At 40.8% G+C, this 20,658-nt stretch overlaps 1 protein-coding gene across 3 annotated transcripts in view; it reads left to right on the top strand.

Moving 5' to 3' along the window:
• The window catches only part of ppp3cca (protein phosphatase 3, catalytic subunit, gamma isozyme, a), a 36,030-nt gene extending 16,355 nt beyond the window's left edge, over positions 1-19,675 (top strand). Inside the window, exons 5-15 of one of the 3 annotated variants that reach the window (XM_084055702.1) lie at positions 1,410-1,555; positions 2,517-2,656; positions 4,413-4,490; positions 4,593-4,687; positions 4,998-5,123; positions 5,617-5,694; positions 6,410-6,494; positions 9,500-9,597; positions 12,786-12,812; positions 15,835-18,980; positions 19,111-19,675. In XM_084055702.1, coding sequence (XP_083911828.1) covers positions 1,410-1,555; positions 2,517-2,656; positions 4,413-4,490; positions 4,593-4,687; positions 4,998-5,123; positions 5,617-5,694; positions 6,410-6,494; positions 9,500-9,597; positions 12,786-12,812; positions 15,835-15,995 — 1,034 coding nt within the window. In that variant the 3' untranslated portion in view covers positions 15,996-18,980; positions 19,111-19,675. Of the gene's footprint in view, positions 1-1,409; positions 1,556-2,516; positions 2,657-4,412; positions 4,491-4,592; positions 4,688-4,997; positions 5,124-5,616; positions 5,695-6,409; positions 6,495-9,499; positions 9,598-12,785; positions 12,813-15,834; positions 18,985-19,110 lie in introns of all 3 variants that reach the window. The other 2 variants (XM_084055703.1, XM_084055704.1) reach the window with 2 other exon arrangements.
• Positions 19,676-20,658: the final 983 nt, after the last annotated feature.

Raw genomic sequence — 20,658 nt, 5'->3', positions numbered from 1 at the left:
GCATGTGCTTAAACTAATTGGGTAAAAAAAAGCCTGGTCACTTAGTTTATATTTCCTGAATCTCTTGCTAGCTCTGAGTAAGTGACATCACATCAGCATTCTCAAGTTATAACTATTAATGAATTAATATTTAAGAAATGTTCCAAACCAAATGCATTAGATGCCGAACCTTGAATAGAGGCCTAAGGCATATCAGTGCATCTTTATGTGATTGTGTTCTCTGTCCTGCCTCAGTGCAGTTTACTCTGAAGGAGCATTCACTTTGAAACGCACCAGTTTTTGTGATCCACTAAGGGTGGAGTACCAGAATGTCTGTGGTATGTTTGGAGAGCTGCAGCACCAGGAGAGATTGTATAATTTATATCCTTTTTATCATCTTATCCACCTTGAGGTGATAACGTTACAATCTGTTGTTTTGTTGTCACTCCTCCACCATGGCAGCATGGTCCTTGTAACCATTGGTAACCACTCTAACCATTCCATGAGAGTTGTCCAAGTCTAAATGCAGGTCTTTATCTTTACTTAATAATATGAATAATAACATTGCAGGTATCTTGAACATTTAGGGGCATATAATCCCCCTCAGAGGTCAAGATACTTGCCTTAATAGCACCAGAGGTCAGTATTGTCTAGTAGTCTCTGATCGAACCACATCATACAGTTTACTTGCCTTGGCCTGATAAGAGCCAATAGCTTCTCTTCTCCTTATAAGGAAATTACTTCCTGCCTTCCTTAATCTGACCTGCAGCGTTGTGCAAGTCACACTGCGGCTCATGAAAGCATGATCAGCAAGCCGTGCCCCAAGCAAGAGTGCTTTGCTGATCACTGCCTGCAAAACATCCGGTAAGACATTTACTGATAACGCCTGAGAGCAGATACAACTGGCCCGTTTGTATTTGTTGGCCTGCTTACAGTGGTGGAAAAAGTACTTGCATGTTTTACTACTGCAATGTAGAAATACTCTGTTACAAGTAAAATTTCAGAATTTACTTAAAAGTACAAAAAAAGTACAAGTATTAGCGTCAAAATATACTTAAGTACTAAAAGTGAAAGTACTCATTATGTGCAATATCCCATTTCACATGTTTCCAAATGTATAAAACTCCTTTGAAAATAGCAGATCTACAAGCTCACAACGCGTCACAAAGATACGCGTTGTGAGCTTGTAGATCGGCTATTTTCAAATAGACATGGCTGAAGTGGTTAATGTATGCTTTACACTTTGATGGAACATAGAACAACAGTATTTTGTACTTTTATTTACACAGTTGAGTCCCATTGAGATACAACATCTCATTTACGAGGGAGCCCTTGTATAAGTACTTCCTACGACTGATGTAGTGGTTTGTTGTCCTATTAAAGAATTCACTCTTTTCCCTGTTGCAAATTTAAGTTTGTTTTGATTTCAGGTAAAATCAAATACTCAGAGCGGGTGTATGATGCCTGCATGGAGGCCTTTGATTGCTTGCCCCTCGCTGCCCTCCTCAACCAACAGTTCCTGTGTGTACATGGCGGACTTTCACCAGAAATCAACTGCCTTGACGACATTAGAAAGGTATGTGATGCAACCACTTACATGATATGAATCTAGAAAAATATTGATACAGTGATACAATCTTCTTTTTATTCCACTGCACTGGTGTATAATTATTTTAACTAGATGTCAACTGTAAAAAAGTCGTTTCTACAAAATGACGCTCTTCAATATGCTTGGGAAAAGTATTTTAATGTCTGAATTGATGCAGGTAATTGAATTGTAGCTTTTTACTCATGAGTATAATTGAATTACATGTTATTACTTATTACACAATCCGAAAATGTGTGAATATTTATTATTTCACATCAAACTATTATTTAGGTTATGCCTTCATTCATTCAGGTTAATGATTTATTAACTGGGAAAAATCAACATTGTTTCAAAAATAGATTAGAATAAACACTTGGTAGGACCCTAGGGGGATAACGTTTCACTGTTAAACTATGATCTAATGAAATATGAATCAAATCCTGCCAGTTATTACAGAACGCTAAGAAATGCAGTATTATTTTTTAATACAAGAGGTCCTCCTTGGCACTGATAACAGCTATGCTTAGGGACCTGTTTAAACACTCAGTCTTATGTGCTGGTTCTCAAAGTGGGGTCCGGGGACCCCCAGGGCTCCTTGAAGGGTTTCCTGGGGCTCCCCAGCAAAATGAGGAACAGTTTAACCACTTATCCCTATCTTAAACGTTGTGTCTATTTGAAATAGGCAATCTAAGCTCTTAACGCATCATGATGATCATGTGATGCATTGTGAGCTCATAGATTGGCTGTTTTAGAAAAATCTTGAATTGTGAAAATAATTGAATAACTTTCAAAAATAAACTCAAATCTTCCTTATCCCTCGCACAAAATCCTTTCAAATGGGGGTCTGCGGTCAAATACAATTTGGGGGTCCTTCACATTAAAATGTTTGAGAACTACTGGTCTATAGCAAGTCCATATTAAGTTTGTGTGTTGTTTTTCTTCCCTGTAGTTAGACAGGTTTAAAGAGCCTCCAGCCTTTGGGCCCATGTGTGACCTGATCTGGGCTGACCCCGGCGAGGACTACGGAAGTGAAAAGACATCCGAACACTTTAACCACAACTCCGTCAGAGGCTGCTCGTATTTTTTCAGGTATCTAGCCACATTGCTGCTGCAGCTTTTATCCCACAAGAAAGGCTTCACAATTAATCCCCCCAAAAAAGGAAAATAAAAGGGTTAATTCAATATGTAGGCATCACAGAGCTGCAGTTATCAATGGAGAGATGGTGGTGGCAGGTTGTCACACAAATGACGTTGCATACAAAATACTGCACTGAAGGAAAGATTTATAGAAAACACATGCATATAATACTGTTGATGGAAGAGTGGACTCATCTGCTCACTTAACTAAAAACTAGTTCAAAATCTGTTATTTTCGGTGAGAAACACTGTAGTATGATAACTTATAAATTCGTATTTCTGGGTTCTGAATAAGAGTGTCAACAAACTGAAACAAATGAAATGACGTAATTACAATGGTGCAACCATAATACGTTTGTCAGCTAAACCTTCTGGTCCACTATCCTCACATGTGACCCCCTTCTGCACATTAGAAACGTAAATGAATGTAAAAATAAATAAAATCAGCACTCGTTGAGCCAGACTTCTACCGAGTCTCATCTCCAGTGCAATGCATTGATGTGCTAATTGTCAGGAAACTGTTCCATCTCAGGCTACTGTTGATCTAATCAGATGCAGGTGGCTAGCTAATTTCCTGAACAGTCTATCAGCAGTGGGCTGGTTGAGGAGGCGTGGCTGGGCCAGAAGGAAAAGCCCAGTCATAGCCTCGTTAGGCTCAGTCGACCTCTCTCTGAGCTCCTTCCTCTGGTTGGCTGTACCATAGATATAGAAACCTAGATACCTCATTGGCCTCTGCAGTTCGTTGGAGCGACCTGTATCGCGGCCGCCATTTTTAGAGGAGGCACGCTGCCACTCAAAGTGACTACTGGCCAATCACAGCGAGTTGACCAATGGCCAATCAAAGCGCGTCTAACTGACTAGTTGCTGTGTGGCTGCCTCTTAAAGGGCTAAGGGCTGGGTTACGAAAAGACCAGCCCCCACCTGCCTCTGATTGGCCTACCGAACGCCCCCTTCTGTGACACACGCGGAAGCTTGCCTTCTCTAAAATGGCGCCCGAGATACAGATGCCTCAGAGCCGGAGGAGGCGTCTACAGTACCTTTATATGTCTATGGGCTGTACCCCCACAGTCTGTCTGGTTGGAAGTACCCCGACAGTCTCTGTCTGGTTAAGTACCCCCACAGTCTCTGTCTGGTTGGAAGTACCCCCACATTCTGTCTGGTTGGAAGTACCCCCTCAGTCTCTGTCTGGTTGGAAGTACCAAGACAGAGTACCAAGATAGAGAAAGGCTGTAAGGTGACCACCTGCTGTTCCACAAAAGGTTGTGGTGGGGTGTTATGCTGCTGGGATGCCATCAAAATGTGTCCTACTGACAGCATGCATACAAAATTTGATGCTGATCGGTCGAGCAGTCTGTGAGATTAGCTCTGGATACGCACTGCGATACAGTGACCTCACAGTTTTCTTTCTTTTTTCTTTTTGTGACATCAAAGTAAATACAACAGGTCATAACCACTATTGCCACTGTAAAGCAATGCTAGTCTGAGGCTGTTTATTAGTATGTGAGGTTCTGCATGTCTGATGGCCTGCTGACTCAGGTGAAACTTTGTGTTTTTGCAGCATCTGGAATTTCTCTGTGCCTGTCAAGAAACCTGCCACACCATTGTGGTGTATCAAACAAGGCATTGTCAGACATTAACATACGTCTAGTAATAATTAATTCTGATGTCTCTCTCTCTTTGTTCTTCTCTCTCTCCATCTCTGTCACAGTTACTCAGCGGTGTGCGACTTTTTGGTAAATAATAACCTTCTGTCGGTAATAAGGGCCCATGAAGCACAGGATGCGGGGTAAGTCAGCAGGCATTTAACAACACACCTCTGTGTATCACAGTAGTTTATCTTCAGGTGTTGTCTAATTAATTGTCACTGTTTTCTTTTGTGGCCTCACAGGTATCGGATGTACAGAAAGAGCCAGACTACAGGCTTCCCCTCACTAATCACCATCTTTTCTGCTCCAAATTACTTAGACGTCTACAACAACAAAGGTTTGAGCTCTCTTTCTCTCACTCTCTCTCTCTCTCTCTCCTCAATTCAGTTCAATTCAAATGGGCTTTATTGGCATGAGAAAACATACGTTTACATTGCCAAAGTGGAACCAAACAAACAAAACAACATTTGTACAATTAAATGGGAATAGAGAAAAGTGTAAACACAGCTGTGTTTCATTGCAACTTACTGAAAATGATCTTACAAAACCATCCGAATTGTGCATTTGCTGTCAGCAAAAGTTATACACCCACTGAGAAAAAGTTAGCTTGGGATAAACTTTCTCTTGCTCTCCCTCTCTCTCATTAGCTGCTGTATTAAAATACGAGAACAACGTGATGAATATCCGACAGTTCAACTGCTCTCCCCATCCTTACTGGCTTCCCAACTTCATGGACGTCTTTACGTGGTCTCTGCCTTTTGTTGGGGAGAAAGGTTTGTGTCATTCTCTCCTTGATGATCTCATATTGCTGTTCTCTCCCCGTACAGGGGAGAATGTGATGGACAAGGGGTTCCCACAGGTGATGGAATTTCTGGAATATCCAGACAGGGAAAGTCTGGGAATCTGGGTGGTTCTTGTTAACAAATCATGGAATATCTGGAAAAATGTAATAATTAGAATCTTCATCAGGCTAACACACACCCTGATGAAGATTTTATTTATAAAAAAAATCAGCCTTTTTCTACAAAATAAATGATATTGCTCTCCCTTCCTCAAATGTATCAACAATGGATTTTATTTGACACAGCTTATGTAGAGTTGTATGTTTTAATGTCTTTATTGCAAAGGTTGAAAAGTGTTGCAATTATTTTCAATGATGATTTTCAATCTGCCTGTCCATTATTCTATCAGTCACTTGTTTGTGTCACTGAATGATGTCGATAGATTGTGGCTTCATAATGAAGTGTGCTCCCTCTGCGCCCGCAGTGACGGAGATGCTAGTGAACGTGTTGAACATCTGCTCTGATGATGAGCTCATGTCGGAGGGAGATGACCTTTGTGAAGGTGAGGCCGAGAACGCAGCAGAGGGAACCCTGCAGCTCAAAGTTCACCCTTTGGATGTGATGCAGACAGTACCATGTCTGCTTAATAACCCATTAAAACCGGGAACGCATCTGTGTAACCACTTTAACCGTTATTTTGTACTGTGGCTATTCAAAAATAGTAGATATACAAGCTCATAGAGCTTGTAGATCTGCTATTTTTGAAACATCGTAAATATTTGTCCAAATCTCTAAAAGTCATATTTTTTCATATTTTACACAACATTTTTAACTCAAATCTTTGCTTCTGGGTGTCCCTGGAACAACATATTTTGAGATGGGGGTCCACGGCCACACGCACATAATTTTGGGGTTCCTTAACATGAAAGTCTGAAAACCTATAGCAAAGTTTTTTCAGAAAACTGTTTTAGAAGACATTTGTAAAATCGGCCTCAGGTCTTAATGGGTTAATGTGGTCATGGCAAGGCTTCAAACAGGGGCATTCAAGGCTATCTAAATAGCATGAACTAGATGGGAGTTTACATGTATTGCAGTGGTGCCCCTCTTCTCCCTCACGCCAGGGATTATTAACTGACAGAAATGCTTTACAGTAAATGCAAAGGTAATACATATTATAAAATGCCAATGAATAGAGAACATCACTGTTGAGAGCATGTTGTGAATATTACTGGGTGTACCGTGTCTTGGTGTTCATACTGTTTACCACATGGTTCCAGGAGGCACCTCGGCCATGCGCAAGGAGGTCATCCGGAACAAGATCCGCGCCGTCGGAAAGATGGCCCGAGTCTTCTCCGTCCTCAGGTCTGGAATCGACTCAATACTTCCTAATAACTCCACATCACTCTCCCATCATTACGAAAAGATTACTTCTTAACCACTTAGAGCCCAGCATCCGTTGTTGTGGGGAAAGCTTTCGCTGAAAATAACAGATCGACAAAGAGCTGAAGCTTTCCCCACAATAACAGAAAACTTAAAAGACACTAGCAGCGAGGGAGGGAGTCCGCACAACCACATGGGGTTCAAGTGGTTAATCAGTCCTTATCACTCTCCCATCATTTTGAAAAGATTACTTCTTCAACTGTAAGTCTGTGATTATAACGATACGATATTATGAACAATGAACCTTTCTACCTGGCCATGACATCCACATTACTAATCATCGTTTTTCTCAAAATGTGCTTTTGTGTAAATATGTTCTGAAAGTACCAGTCGTAATAGTAATCCCTAAAATATCGGTATAGCCATAGTTTTTGTGAGGTTAGGTTTAGGCATAGTTTTGGTGGAAGAACTGCCAATCACAGTGACTACTGGCCAATCACAGCGGGTCTAGGCTAAGCTCGTTTAGGAATCGTACACTCGCGTCTTCTCTACAACAAGGAAATTAAAGTGATAAAGAGTGAATTGTACTGTATGTTTAAAAAAAAACATTTTCAGTGTATCTCTTAGTTACACCATCATTGTTCTTCTGAAGCTGTTTCATTTATAGAGGTGAGTATATTTATAGAGGTGAAGAGTATTTATAAGATTCTTTAAAGGGATTGTTAACCCCCAAAATGACTTTTTTTTCCTATCGATCACTCACCCCATGGAGCCTTGAATTCATGGAGATGTTTTTGTCGCATTCCTAAGCCAATAATTTGATAACCGGCGGACTCAAAGAGTCTCCATTGAGTCTCTGCCGGTCGTCAAATTATGCTGTCTGTGTATAATTAGAATGCGACAAAAAAACAAAAAAAAGCACAAATTCAAGGCTTCATGGGGTGTCGTGTGTAATTGATAGAAAATAAGTATTTTTTTGGGGTGAACTATCCCTATAAGTCCATTTAGCCGTGGACAACTACCCCAGTCATTCCCACTCCAGCTGGCAGCAGGTTAACATGGAAACGGACTGAAAGTGTACAATCCTCATTAACTCTGTGTGCGGACTCAATGTGGCTGTGCAGTGTACTGTATATATTAATGAAGCATCCGAATATTTAAATTCTGTTCGAAATCGAATACTATCTGGCCGAGAGAGTATCCAAACTATCTGAGATTTGTGGCCATTCCTAAAATATTGCGATATTTGATTTAGTCAGTATCACCCAGCCCTAACACCAAGCTGTGTTTAACATGAAGGCACGCTGCTGAGGGAAAAAAGGATTTTGTTTGTCTGAATAGCCAAATGGAACATCACACACACACACACACACACACACACACACACACACATACAGTGTGTATGGGGCTGAAGAAGATGCTAAGAGAGAGTGTTAATTAAATTGAAAGGAGTACGTTTGAGTGCACATTCACTCTGAACAATGAAGTTGTGTTTGAAAACCTGGCGCCTCCCTGCAAGGATTATGAGCTGGCAGCTCATGAGTCACGATGCGCTCTAGCAGCATAATGCCATTAGGTCGTTATTCCAGATAAATGCTGCTGTCGCTAGTCTGTCAGACTGTACCAGAGCAGTCAGTTTTGTTTTATGTTCATGGCGTGGCTCCTAGAGGTTGAGCTGTCAAAAGACAGTCTGTGTCTGTGTGTCCACGGCTAATCTTGCAAACCACTGGACTGATCCGTGCCAAATGTCTTATGCGCGCTGCAGTGGGCCAAGGAAGTACATTCCCAATTTTCTTTTTTTATATTGTGAATATTTTTCACATTTTGTGAACCCATAATTTTTTCTTATGCAAGAACAATGGCTTCTATTTCAGGATGCTAACTTTCCAGGAAGAGAGAGGCCGGAGTTTCTATTAGCTTGGAATCCCCATTGATGGTACTATTGGTAGGCAGGTTTCTGAACTGTCCATAGCCCACCAATCAGACGGAGAGTAGAACAGAATCATCATAAAATTTGAATTAGGCATATGAAGATGAGGTTGAAAGCGCTCCTTTAAGTCAATCCCTACAATAATAATACTATTTTATTGTAAGATGAAAGAGTATTTGAATTTGTCAAACTAGGATTAGAATACCTGTTCATACATCTTCCATAACACCCTAATTGTCTCAGATATCCTATATTAAAGCTTAAGGGAGGACCGGCCACTCTGATTCAGACATAACCAAACCCCATACGCCCATATATAGGCAGGACCACGGCACTCTGACTCAGACATAACCATACATAAACGTTAAAAACCTGATACGCCCATATATAGGCATATCACTATGACTCAGACATAACCATAAACAAACCCCATATGCCCATATATAGGCATATATGGAGTTCCGGTTGTCCAGAGCCACAGAGCCGCTATGCAGAGATATGGTCATGTGCATATGGGGCCGACCGACAGAGCGTTAGTGTGAGGGGCTGCTTTTGCGCTGTTTCACAAATCACAAATCGGGAACTTGGCCTGATAAAAAAAACAAAATCGTGAGATTTTAGTTTTTGCTTCAATCCCTGAGATTGTGCAGATATTGTCATTATTTTCATTGTTCTTGGGAGAGTTTGTCTAAATGGTAAAAATGCTTGTACTTTCAAAATAGTTAATTAAACAAAGAATTAGCTAAACAAAGAACTTTGAACTTGTCTCAAATGATTGGAGTTATTCATTCTAGTCACATGAAACTGTCCCCCGCCAACATTTCACAACACAACTCTTTTTGTAACTTTGCTGCACATGTTTTCAAGATAGAAATAACCAAAAATTAAATGGAATTGGGTAAAGGGGACACCGTCATGTGGTAGCAATTTGTCTAGTTCACACTCTTATCCAGAGCAGGTTGGGGATAAGATAGTCTCTAAGCTGCTAGGCTACTCTGCTGCTGTCCTGTTAAATGACAGGTCTGAAGTGTGTATTGTATGTGTGTGTCTATTCCAGGGAAGAGAGTGAGAGTGTCTTAACACTCAAAGGATTGACTCCCACCGGTACCCTGCCTTTGGGGGTGTTGTCAGGGGGCAAACAGACCATCGAGAGTGGTAAGTGACATTTAATTCCTCTACGTGTTGTATTTAATTCAGGCCTCCTTGATCTTTTTTACCCTCACTAACCATTCAACCAAGCCCTACCGGGACACCAAGTCCAAAATTAAAAGTGTGCTGTAATAATTGGTTAACCTAACAGCGAGTAAATACCATGGTTCCTCGGTAGTGGTAGACTAGCCTTATGCAAGGTTCAAGGTTGTACTTTATTGTTACATCTTGTGTTCAGGTACATAAGAGTAAAACTGGTTAGCGTTTCCCTTTGCTCTGGTTCGTTCTATTTTTTGTCAGTTCGCTTATGTACTGTACCTGATTGTACGGGGGAAGAAGCTTTTTTGCAGTCTATTGCCAGTAGCTTTGAGACTGCGTAGCAGTTTTACATCGTCCGTCGATCTGTTCTGGCGGTACCCAAATTGCAGGGGGTCAAGTGTTAGTGGCAACTTGTTGTTGATCATCTCTCTAAGCTCAACCAGGGCTTCCTGGAGAGCATTGAAGCTCAAGCTGCAGCTTCCTATTGGCAAGCTTGATATAGGCTTGAAATCAAACCTACCACTGGTTATGTGCAGCATTTCTCAAAGCATTTGCTCATTATGGGTGTGAGTGCAACAGGCCTCCAGTCGTTTAACCTGATTACTTTGACTGGTTCATCGCAGAGCAAAAGGGGGACCGATATATGCTAAGGCAGTCTCCTTTTGAATTGTGCTATATTAATGGTGGCACACTCACAGCAGGAGAATTTGGCAACTTTTGGATCAACACTGCCCCGCCCCGCCCCGCCCCGCCCTCCCCTCCCAACCACCTTCCTCCACAGCACCACAAAGCCTTTGGGCTGACCTGTGGGTGGGCTGGCCTGGGGAAGTGCGCCTGTCACTTGAAGTGGGCCTTTTGCACTCCCTGATCTAAAGGTCAGAATGCGGCCTCTGCCCACCAAAGGACCCTGTCGGCACACCAGGGGCCGGACCGCCATGCTGGGGGTGTAGAGTTGCCGTGGTGCGGTATGAGAGTGTGATGTGGTGACCTTTGATATAAAGGCCATCTGTGTCCATAGCTCTCATGCTACCTTCCCAGAGAAATGACCTAGTCAAGTTGAAAATCGGATGGGTGGGAATGAATCAGCCGATGATATATTTTAGTCTGTTTCATGATGTTTATTTATTTTATTTAGAGTAGCCAATTCTTTTTTACCCCTTTTTCTCCCCAATTTAGTCGTTTTGCCAATTAATTCCTCCCCACACACATTTCTGTGTTGTCACTGCTGTCGTATCCTACTGACTCACCAGTGAGGAATCCTCACCAGGAAGACGTAGAGCCTTCGTCCTACTCCTCCCGCCCAACACTCCCCGCTGACAGGTGCCACCCCAGCCCGTAGGAGTGCGCGCAATGACTAATATCACCCTCCCCGTCCGGCTTCCCTCCCCCGATTGTGTTCGTGTAGACGCTCGACAAAGCCGGTTGCACCACGGTGGATTCGAACCCACAACCTCCGTGGTGGTGGGCAGTGACTTTACCACTGCGCCACCCGAGCACACATGCACAGTACATACAGTAGTGTGTGTGTGTGTGTGTGTGTGTGTGTGTGGATGCTGCTGCTCACTGATTTGGATTATTGTGCCATTTCAGTGCATGCATAGCAATCTATCAAAAATGCAAAACCTTGTTTCTTAAGCTAAGAAAGATTAGTTGCCCCATTCCAGTTGTTTTTCCAAGTGTCACGAAAAACGGAGTACATCATTATACTACTGAGGTAGAAATATGGCTGCTGCTACACTTCCTGCCCTGCAGGCTGTTATCGGAACACAGACTCATTTATCACATTTTCTGACAAATGAAATAACATATAATTGTTTTTTTTCAAGGATCGGGATCATTTAATTAGAGATTTCAACATGTTATGTGTTATGTGTTGTATGTACCGCGACAAACAGATTAAAAACTGTGCAATGTGAAGTTGTGCATAATCAATTTTAGAACAACTTAATTGTCATGTTTTTAAAATGTAGCGGCATCCAGTGTGTAAAAATCAGCCAAGAACTTTGGAAAAACTACCTTTTTTTGCTTGTGGTGTTGATTATTCTGTCAGAATAGGTGGTGGTCAAATGGTGCATTTCTTATTTTAGAACCTCTTGGTGTGTTTGTGTGATCATGCCTGTGTGTTAATTATGAGTCATTGCAACTGTACTGTATGGCTGCGCGTGGGTGTCCAAATATGCATTTGTCAGTGGCCATGACAGCGGTTTATTACCGTGTCTCTCACAGTCCTTCTGCCACATCCCCTCTCATCTCTCCTGACCCTTTAAAACCAACACCATCTTACTTCAACAGGGTTTCTATCTTTTTCTCCTTCCCACCCACCTGCCTGTTCACTCGCACTCACATACTCAGTGACTCCTAGCGTTGGTTAATATTGGAACTCGGTATGATGACTTCTCCATGATATGATTTTAATGTTGATGAAGAATATAATTCATATAATTCAATCATAATATTTCCTTTTGAGATTATCATGTATGCTGTTCTTCTTCTACTGATTTACTCTACTCTAACCTATGTAAATAATAGACATTATTATGTGCACGTACATTGTAGAAATGTGGAATTATGTATACATACTAGAGAACAAAATGAATCTTTGCCAAACGATACTACGGTTTGACTTGTGGATGGGAATTCTGTATCCATTATTACAGTGCTGTGGGTGTTGGCCTTTTATCTGCTTTATTTTCCCTGATACTGATAATACTGTCGGCCTGTATGTTTTAAGGCCCTGGTTCTCAAAGTGGGGTCTAGGGACCCCCAGTGGTCCCTGAAGGGGTTCCAAGGGGTCTCCTGCAAAATGAGCAGCAGAATTAACTTTTCCAGCCATTTAAAAAAAAAGCTGATCTACAAGCTACACATTTTAAAATAGACAATCTACAAGCTCACAGCACATCACATCACGACATATTGTGAGCTTGTAGAACTACTTTTTTTTAAATGTTTTGACAAATGTTGACAGATCTTCTCTGGCAAAAAAAAAAACTTCAAATGGTCCGTGGTCCACGGCCAAATGCATATCAATTTGGGGGTCCATGACATGAAAATGTTTGAGAACCACTGGTTCAATGTGACATGTTTGATTTGTTATCTGGTTACTTTTGACGACTTCTTTCCCCCCTCCTCTCACATCTACTCGTACTTTACTATAGCCATCATTGAGGCGCCTGAGGGAAAAGGTACGCATGGCTCTGTGGGTCAACCCTTGTGTGTGTACGTGCGTGTGTGTGTAATGTGCAACCTTTAAAAAGACAACCCTACTTAGCCCATTCAATCCAAGAACACAGCTGTGTCATTTTAGATTTCTTTGGCTATTCAAAAATAGCAGATGTACAAGCCCATAGTGCGGCGCTACGAGCTTGTAGATCTGCTATTTTTGAAAAATCTTGAATGTGTGCAAATCTTTGAATATATATATATATTTTTTTCTGCTGTTTTTGAATAGCCAAAGTATAAAATAATAGGTTATAGCTCAAATCTAAAATGACACAGATGCGTTCCCAGATTGAATGGGGTATAACGTATCCATGTACTGTTGCATTACTTTTATTTGTATCACCCTTTTGTGTGTGTTCTATTATGTCACAGATTGGTGTGCTGCAAAATATTGGCTGCTCTTGCATCATCAGTGCCTCTTGGCATACATTCATTTTATGATAATAAATGTGTGATTACATACACTGGACAGACATGCAAGGGATTAGAAAACATGAAACCCTTTTTTTCCTACTGTCACCAAACGGATCATATTACAGCCCGACCAATGCCGTTCCCCGTTTTTTGTAGTTTCCACCAATTACCGTTGTTTTGTCAAAAAGAAAAAAGCTTTTCTAATCAATTAGAAAGACTTAGATTTGAATAAAGCATTTCAAATTTTATGGGTGATGTATCTGACAGAAATTCTTTCCTTGATTAAAAAAAAACGTTTATTGACCCTCCCCCACCTTATAAGGATAAACTATGTTTTGATTCCAGTCTCAGTTAGAAGTCGTTTCCTTTTTAAGAGATTTACAGCACAGTGAGGCTGCAGAAAGAAACATTGGATATTTGATACACATTGGATAAATCCCACTGGAGAAAGTTAACGTCTCTGGTGCATATCGAACCCTGGCACTACATTGCTGTGTTGCAATGTCTGGAGACGCCTTGCGTCCCAGAGTGAAGCCCATGTGTTATATCCAGTCAGAGCTGCTTCCGGTCACTTTGAACAACAGAAGGAGCCTTTAACACTGCGTGTACACGGTTAACCATTTAAACGTCCCATCCCTGTGTCACAGTCCATGGTTTTCATGTCGTAAATATTAAGTTAATCCAGAATTTCTTCTGTTCTATGGCTTCGGTAAAAATCTGACTTCCTATAGATAATAGTCAGGCTTCAAAATATGGCTTGCGGTCAAATAAAAAACTGTAGACCCTCCTGCCTCCATTGACCCCTTCCTATAGATATTGAACGGCCCCTAATATAAGGGGAATTAGGCCAGTGACAGTCACTTATTGACAAGCAGCAGTAAGCAGAGGTCACATGGGCTTGAGATGTGTGGCCGAGTGCATCCCCACCCACACAAAAGCCTTCTAAGACCTGGCCCAGATAAGGCCGGGGGGACCTCCCCGCTCAAGGATATTTTCAGAGAGTAATCCTGTTATACTGCTTGGCTGTTGCTACACTGTCCTCTCTTCTCTTCTCTCCGCCCCATCCTTCCTATGTTGACATGTTATACCTAGTGCCAGTGGTGCAAAAAGTAGTCAAATGTTTTGCTTAAGTAAAAGTATCAATACCGCAATGTAGAGGTACTCTGTTACAAGTAAAAGTCTGGAATAAAAAATATACTTAAGTAAAAGTAAAAGTAAAATGTTTTAAAATAGCAGATCTACAAGCTCACAACACGTCGCTATGCGACAAGCTCACAACAAGTCGCTATGCGACGCGTTGTGAGCTTGTAGATCGGCTATTTTCAAATAGCCGAGGTATAAAATAGGGCTAAAGTGGTTAATGTATGTTTTATAATGTAATCATTTATTACATTATATAATTTAATGCAGAAAATAATCTGAAAAGTAACTAGTAACTAAAGTTTTCAAATAATTGTAGTGGAGTAAAAGTACAATATTTGCCTCTGAGATGTAGTGGAGTAGAAGTAAATAAGTAAATTGCAAATAGGAAATACTCTAGTAAAGTAAAAACGTACTCAAAATTTTACTTAAGTGCAGTACTTAAGTAGATGTACTTAGTTACTTTCCACCACTGCCTAGTGTTTTTCAACATACATTACTTTTTTCAGACACTGCACAGTGTGTTAAGTTTGATATGAATACCTGATGCCACACATTTAGTCAATAATAGTAGCTGAGCAGAGCCAGACACCGTCAGTTAACCACTTCAACCCTACATACTTTATGACCAGGGTCCCACAGGGATCTGTACTTGGTCCTCTCCTGTTCTCCCTCTTCGCCAAAAATAGCCGATCTGCTAGTTTCGGCATTATGACATGCCTGAGGGACCCTAGGGTTCATGTGGTCAAAGTAGAAGTGCATTTGAGAATGCACACAGTATTGTGTATTTGTCACAGATACCTGGTAGTGCAAGAGTACCCTTTGACTATCATTCCTGTGTTGGTGTTAGCTGTAAATCTACTGTCTAAAACCCTCACCCCAGGTTATTCCATTTTATCTTGTGTTACTGTTGATGACTTTTCTTGAACGCATAGTGTGTTGAACGGTCACTTACAGTCTATTTCTTATTTGCACATGTTTTCTTGGCTGTGGGAACCTTTAACGTAAGTGCTCTTTGGTGTGAGGTGTTGTGCTGTAGCTTGCGTCACTGAAGTCTGGACACTAGGTGTCACTATAGTGTGCATGTGTTGTGTTCACTGGTCTTCTCCTCTGCGCTATGCAGATACTGTTTTGTGTGTTTTAGGTGCAATTGTAACATGGATCATCTTGTCTTTTTCCAGGGAAATGTTTAGGTTGTACTGTATAAAACAAAAGCTAAACCTAACAAGTTGTGTTAGTTAAATTAACACTGAGGATTGTATAGTCCAAATTTGTTTTACACTCCCTGTGTTAAATTAGCGCTGAGAATTTTACTTCGTAAACGTACGTTTGTTACAGTGCATTGATAATGGAAAGGAATAGCCATGTTGACTAAGCAGCACCGTTTTCAGCTGCTCCTCATTTCATCATCATGTTTCCTCTGCCTTGCAGCCATCCAAGGATTCTCTCCCACGAGGAAGATCCGTAATTTTGAGGAGGCGCGCGGCCTGGATAGGATAAATGAGAGAATGCCTCCCCGCAAGGACGGAAAGCAGCCCGACGGCAACACAATCAACACCAACACTCCCAACAAGAACGGCACCAATGGATAGGCGTGCTGGACACGCATACAAGACTAGCATGTACGCACGCACATGCACACACCCTACTTTCACTCAACCCTGTCCTACCCATGCTTTAAATCTCTCTTTTCACTCATCAATCGTTCTATCTCTTTTTGTCTTCTGTTCGCCTACATTCGGGACAGGCAAAGGAACTGGACCCCTCAAAAAGAGAACGCAAAACAAAACAGGGAAACTGTGTTTTCTGCTGGAAAAGGAGAGCAGGAAAAAAAAAGAAGTTTTATTTATTAAATGGATTATATTAGATTTATTGTATGTAATAGCTACAAATTATTGAATGAATACATTTCACAATCATTCAAATGTATTATGTACACTGAAGCTATACATTATAGATAAATGTCAAGGACTGAAAGGAAGGGAGAAGATTTTATAAATTTTAGTTGATTTAATCATACATTGCCGTAGACAGACCCTTTATTAAGCAGAAGTTCTAGTAATGCTTAATTTATACTCCCACTTGATATTGTCGCATGCCAAAAATAACAGGCCTATAATCTCACAACGTGAAGCATTGTGACCTTGTAGATCTGCTATCTTTGCAGCGCAACACCATCGTATAAAGTATAAATCAGGCTTTAGGATTTCTATTATTGTCTTCTATGTGCTTGGTAAGGGACAAAATATATAGGCTTCAACCACATGAATCCTAGCGTCTCTATTCTGCGACAATAGCAGATATACAAGCTTGCAACGCGACACGTTGTAAGCTTGTAGATCGGCTATTTTTGGCTAAGATATGTGGTGTAGAGGGAAATAAACGGGGCCTTGTTTGGACCCTTGTGGAACTCTGGTCAACTAAGTATACTGTATAGGAAGTACAAATAACATGGCCTCAAGGGGCATTCAGATCTCACATGCTTCTTGTCAGGAGATCTGATGATTTTTGGAACGTTATACATTCTGTACTGTGTGTGTGTGTGTGTGTGTGTGTGTGTGTGTGTACGTGTGTGTGTGTGTGTGTGTGTCTCATTTGAAAGATATATATACTGTATATGTATTGAATGGGGAACAATATATAAGGGAAGTAGATTATATCAGAAGATTATTGCAAATGATTATTTTATACCTCCCAAGGAAGTTTCACAAAGACTTAATGTCGTAGTTTTATTTATAACTCGTCTGGGGAAAGAAATAATGAGTCCCAGCATCACTGATTGCTGTATATGATCAGTGCACCCCCCCACCCCCTTCCCATAGAACATTGTAAGCAAAATTGCCATTTACTTTTGCACCCATTGTCATTTCTTAGAGTAACAACTTTTGGACTGCTGTTGATTGAATGTTCAAATGATGGGACACAACATCGTTGGTACTTGCTATTTGGTAGCTGTAGTGTGCTGGTAATACTAGGGCTGCACGGTTATTGTTTAAAATGGAAAACCTCACTATTTGTATTAGATGGCGTGATCATGATTATTGGTATGATTAACGTATGTGTCCGTCTGAGGCTGATGGTGGGTTATTGCACTTTTGCATCTTACAGTATGTTAAAAGTCTTGACTACAGTATATAGTTTCATATATAGTGGATTTTGTCAGTCTTGCTGATATTCCAGTACTCTGTAATTATGGGATAAAATGAGAGATAATTGAGAGAAAATTAGAGGTAAATGTATTGTGCAAGCCCTAGCTAAAACAGTACCTGTGGTAATTTGATGGCACAGCAGTGAGGTAGGTTTTCAATTTGCTAAACAAAAGGTCATGTTCTTGGAATACAACATGCTGTATATCTCATTTGAACCAATCAACTCTGAGAGCGCCACTTGGTTGTGATTTCTCTCTCAACAGCTTGATCTTGGGGTTGAGTACTGCACTTGGACATTATATGGCTTGACATGCCAACCAACAGTCCACTTGGAGAAAAATGTACATTTGCCCCCTTAATGCAGAGTAACAGCTGTTGATATTGGACTGAAATTCATTTGCATTATTACTATGGTAATTTCATTGTATTTAACAGCGTTTTGGCACTTGGTTTGATATCGTTGCTGTTGGGCAGAAACCTTTTTTCTCCACATTTCATCTTTTTATGTTTTTTAATAAATGAATGCCCTATTTTATACATCAGAGTATGGCAGTGTCGCGCAACTGTAGCAAAAATAGACTGATATGCTATTTTTGCTATTTTTGTCAAGTGTTTTTTAAGTCTTTCTGTGGGTTTTATAAATTAAATCTATTAACAATAGCCTGTAACTAAATAACGACATTATTTAGTCACAAACTACAGCGATTTTGGACATAATAGAAGGTTTCCACCCAAGCAAAGATTTGAAGATGATAATCACTTATCAAACACTGAACAAGGGGTGTGCTTACGTGTTGCTTCCTTTATTCGCTAAAGCAGTGTCATCTTTTCTTGATTAAGCAACACCAATGTGACCCTGATTACCCAGAAATAGATGGACTGAGTCATTCACCATGGAGGGAGTTATGGTGTTATGAAATGGTACACTGCCGCCTCACAAGCAGCTGTCTATTAAAGCCCTAAACAGTACTGTAATCATCTCCGTCATGGCTGACTCATTTTGTAACACAGGTGGTCAAACCGAAACTGGGGACTACATCTAAACATAAAGCAATTACTGCGCTCACGTTGCTGTTTTTTTTTTTCTTTCTTTCTTTTTGTGCTGAAGTATTGTGTTCTGTTCTGAACAACCCCCCCTCCGAATGCCCACACTCCCAAACCCTTTAAGACATGATTGTTATTTTTCACTTGGAAATACAACCAACTTTTAACTGGTGCTTTGATACACCTGTCAGTAAGTCTGCTTCTGTCTTTTGAGAAAAGAAAACTAATACAAAAAAGCTTTAAGATTTGCTATTCACTTGTGAATTTACCCTTTTTTATAAAGGCATTTGAGCTCCTGTGCCATGTCACCTTGGCCACACCTGTCAAGACCTCTGTGTGTGTGTGTGTGTGTGTGTGTGTGTGTGTGTGTGTGTGTGTGTGTGTGTGTGTGTGTGTGTGTGTGTGTGTGTGTGTGTGTGTGTGTGTGTGTGTGTGTGTGTGTGTGTGTGTGTGTGTGTGTGTGTGTGCGTGCGTGCGTGCGTGCGTGTGCGTGCGTTTGTGTGGGTGCGTGCAGTATGAAATGAAGCCAATCCAACGTCTCATTCAAGCACATGGAGAGATTTGGATGACGGTAAAATACATTTTTGTATCCTTATGCTATACCATTTCCAAGCTCACAGCTCAGATTATTGACGGGTAACCTGGGAACTTTTCTTAGTTTTTGGGTTTACATTTAGTAGAAATGATGTTCAAAGTGAGTTAAAACCTAAGGCTTGATTGGGTGAACAAACAGTATGATGAGTTCTTGTCAGGTTCTATACATATCTTGCAGAATGTAAAGAACGTCATTCATTTACTAAATTCTCTGAATAGCTGTAAAAAGGGACAAGAAACCCTTTCATCAAGTACCGTACCTATCATGGAAGGCCATGAAATCTTTCTCTTCGTAGATGTATCACTTGAAAATAATAAAATAAAACTCGAAATAAAATGATGTTGTTTTCCCTCTATTTTGGGTTTTCACTTGTCGCTCAAGTTTGAAGGATATTTTAAAGCAAATTTAGTAAAGCATCAAACGTTCTTTTAATGCTTTAATAATTTCGTATGCTTTTATGACTTTGTATTATTAGGGAGACGTTTGATTCAGTGTTCTTTGTGTTTAGCAACCTGCCATATCCTATCCTACTATAATTCTAGTAACCTCTGTCTGTAGTGGGTCTGTAGTGGGAGTAGGTGAAGCTACCCGGTTCTCCTCAGTGGCTGGACCAATTGCTCTGATTTTGCACACAGCCATTGACCATTACCATCTGAACTTAACTGTGAAGCCCGTTTTTCAATTTCATCAAATCTCAGCTTCTTATTAGCGTTTATGTGTAAAACACTGTCGCCATGGTTACGGGGCTGCCCAGCTATGGGACGAACTGCCTCCCGGGTTGCCAGATCATGTGCGCATATCCCCCCACGGATGCGTCCGCCGGGTATGGTCTAGTTTCATTAATTCATACATTCATATAGCTGCTCATTACTTGCCACAATCATCTACTTGGCCAATGGCCAGGACCACTAGACTAGTTGGGGATGAAGTGCCCTGTTTAAGGGCTCCTCAGTTATACTTGTTGAGTGGGGAGTGTTGAGCCCGATTTATACTTCATTGTGTGATGAGTTGCGGATGTGATGTGTTGTGAGCTTGTAGATCGGCTATTTTTGGCGCACAACGCCATCATACGATGGAGCATAAATTAAGCACCACAAGGCTCTAACATCTAGACCAGTTGTTGTCAATTTGTTTCATACGAACACATTTTACGATGCTCTGGAAAGGAAAATCTGAGCAGGTACATTTATTTTATAACTGCTAGGTCAGAAATTACCCTAAGACGATCTTAACACCCTCATGGTGTACAACTTTCATGGAAATATGAACAAAGGTGATGCTTCACTTTTTGATGGGGTCATTCTAGGAAACGGCATACATTTCAACTTGAAAAAGTGTAATTTATGGGTTATTCTCTGACTAGACAAGATAAGACAACACCGTCCGGGGCTAAGGATTAATAAAGTTATCATCATCATGAAATCATGGCCAAATGAATAACTTCCTCCGTTATTTTATTTTTTTTCC

This window comes from Gymnoscopelus microlampas, assembly GCF_963454915.1.
Source record: "Gymnoscopelus microlampas genome assembly, chromosome: 4".
Taxonomy (NCBI): domain Eukaryota; kingdom Metazoa; phylum Chordata; class Actinopteri; order Myctophiformes; family Myctophidae; genus Gymnoscopelus; species Gymnoscopelus microlampas.
Note: the sequence above shows the minus strand (reverse complement) of the source record. Positions and strands in the feature narration are given on the sequence as shown.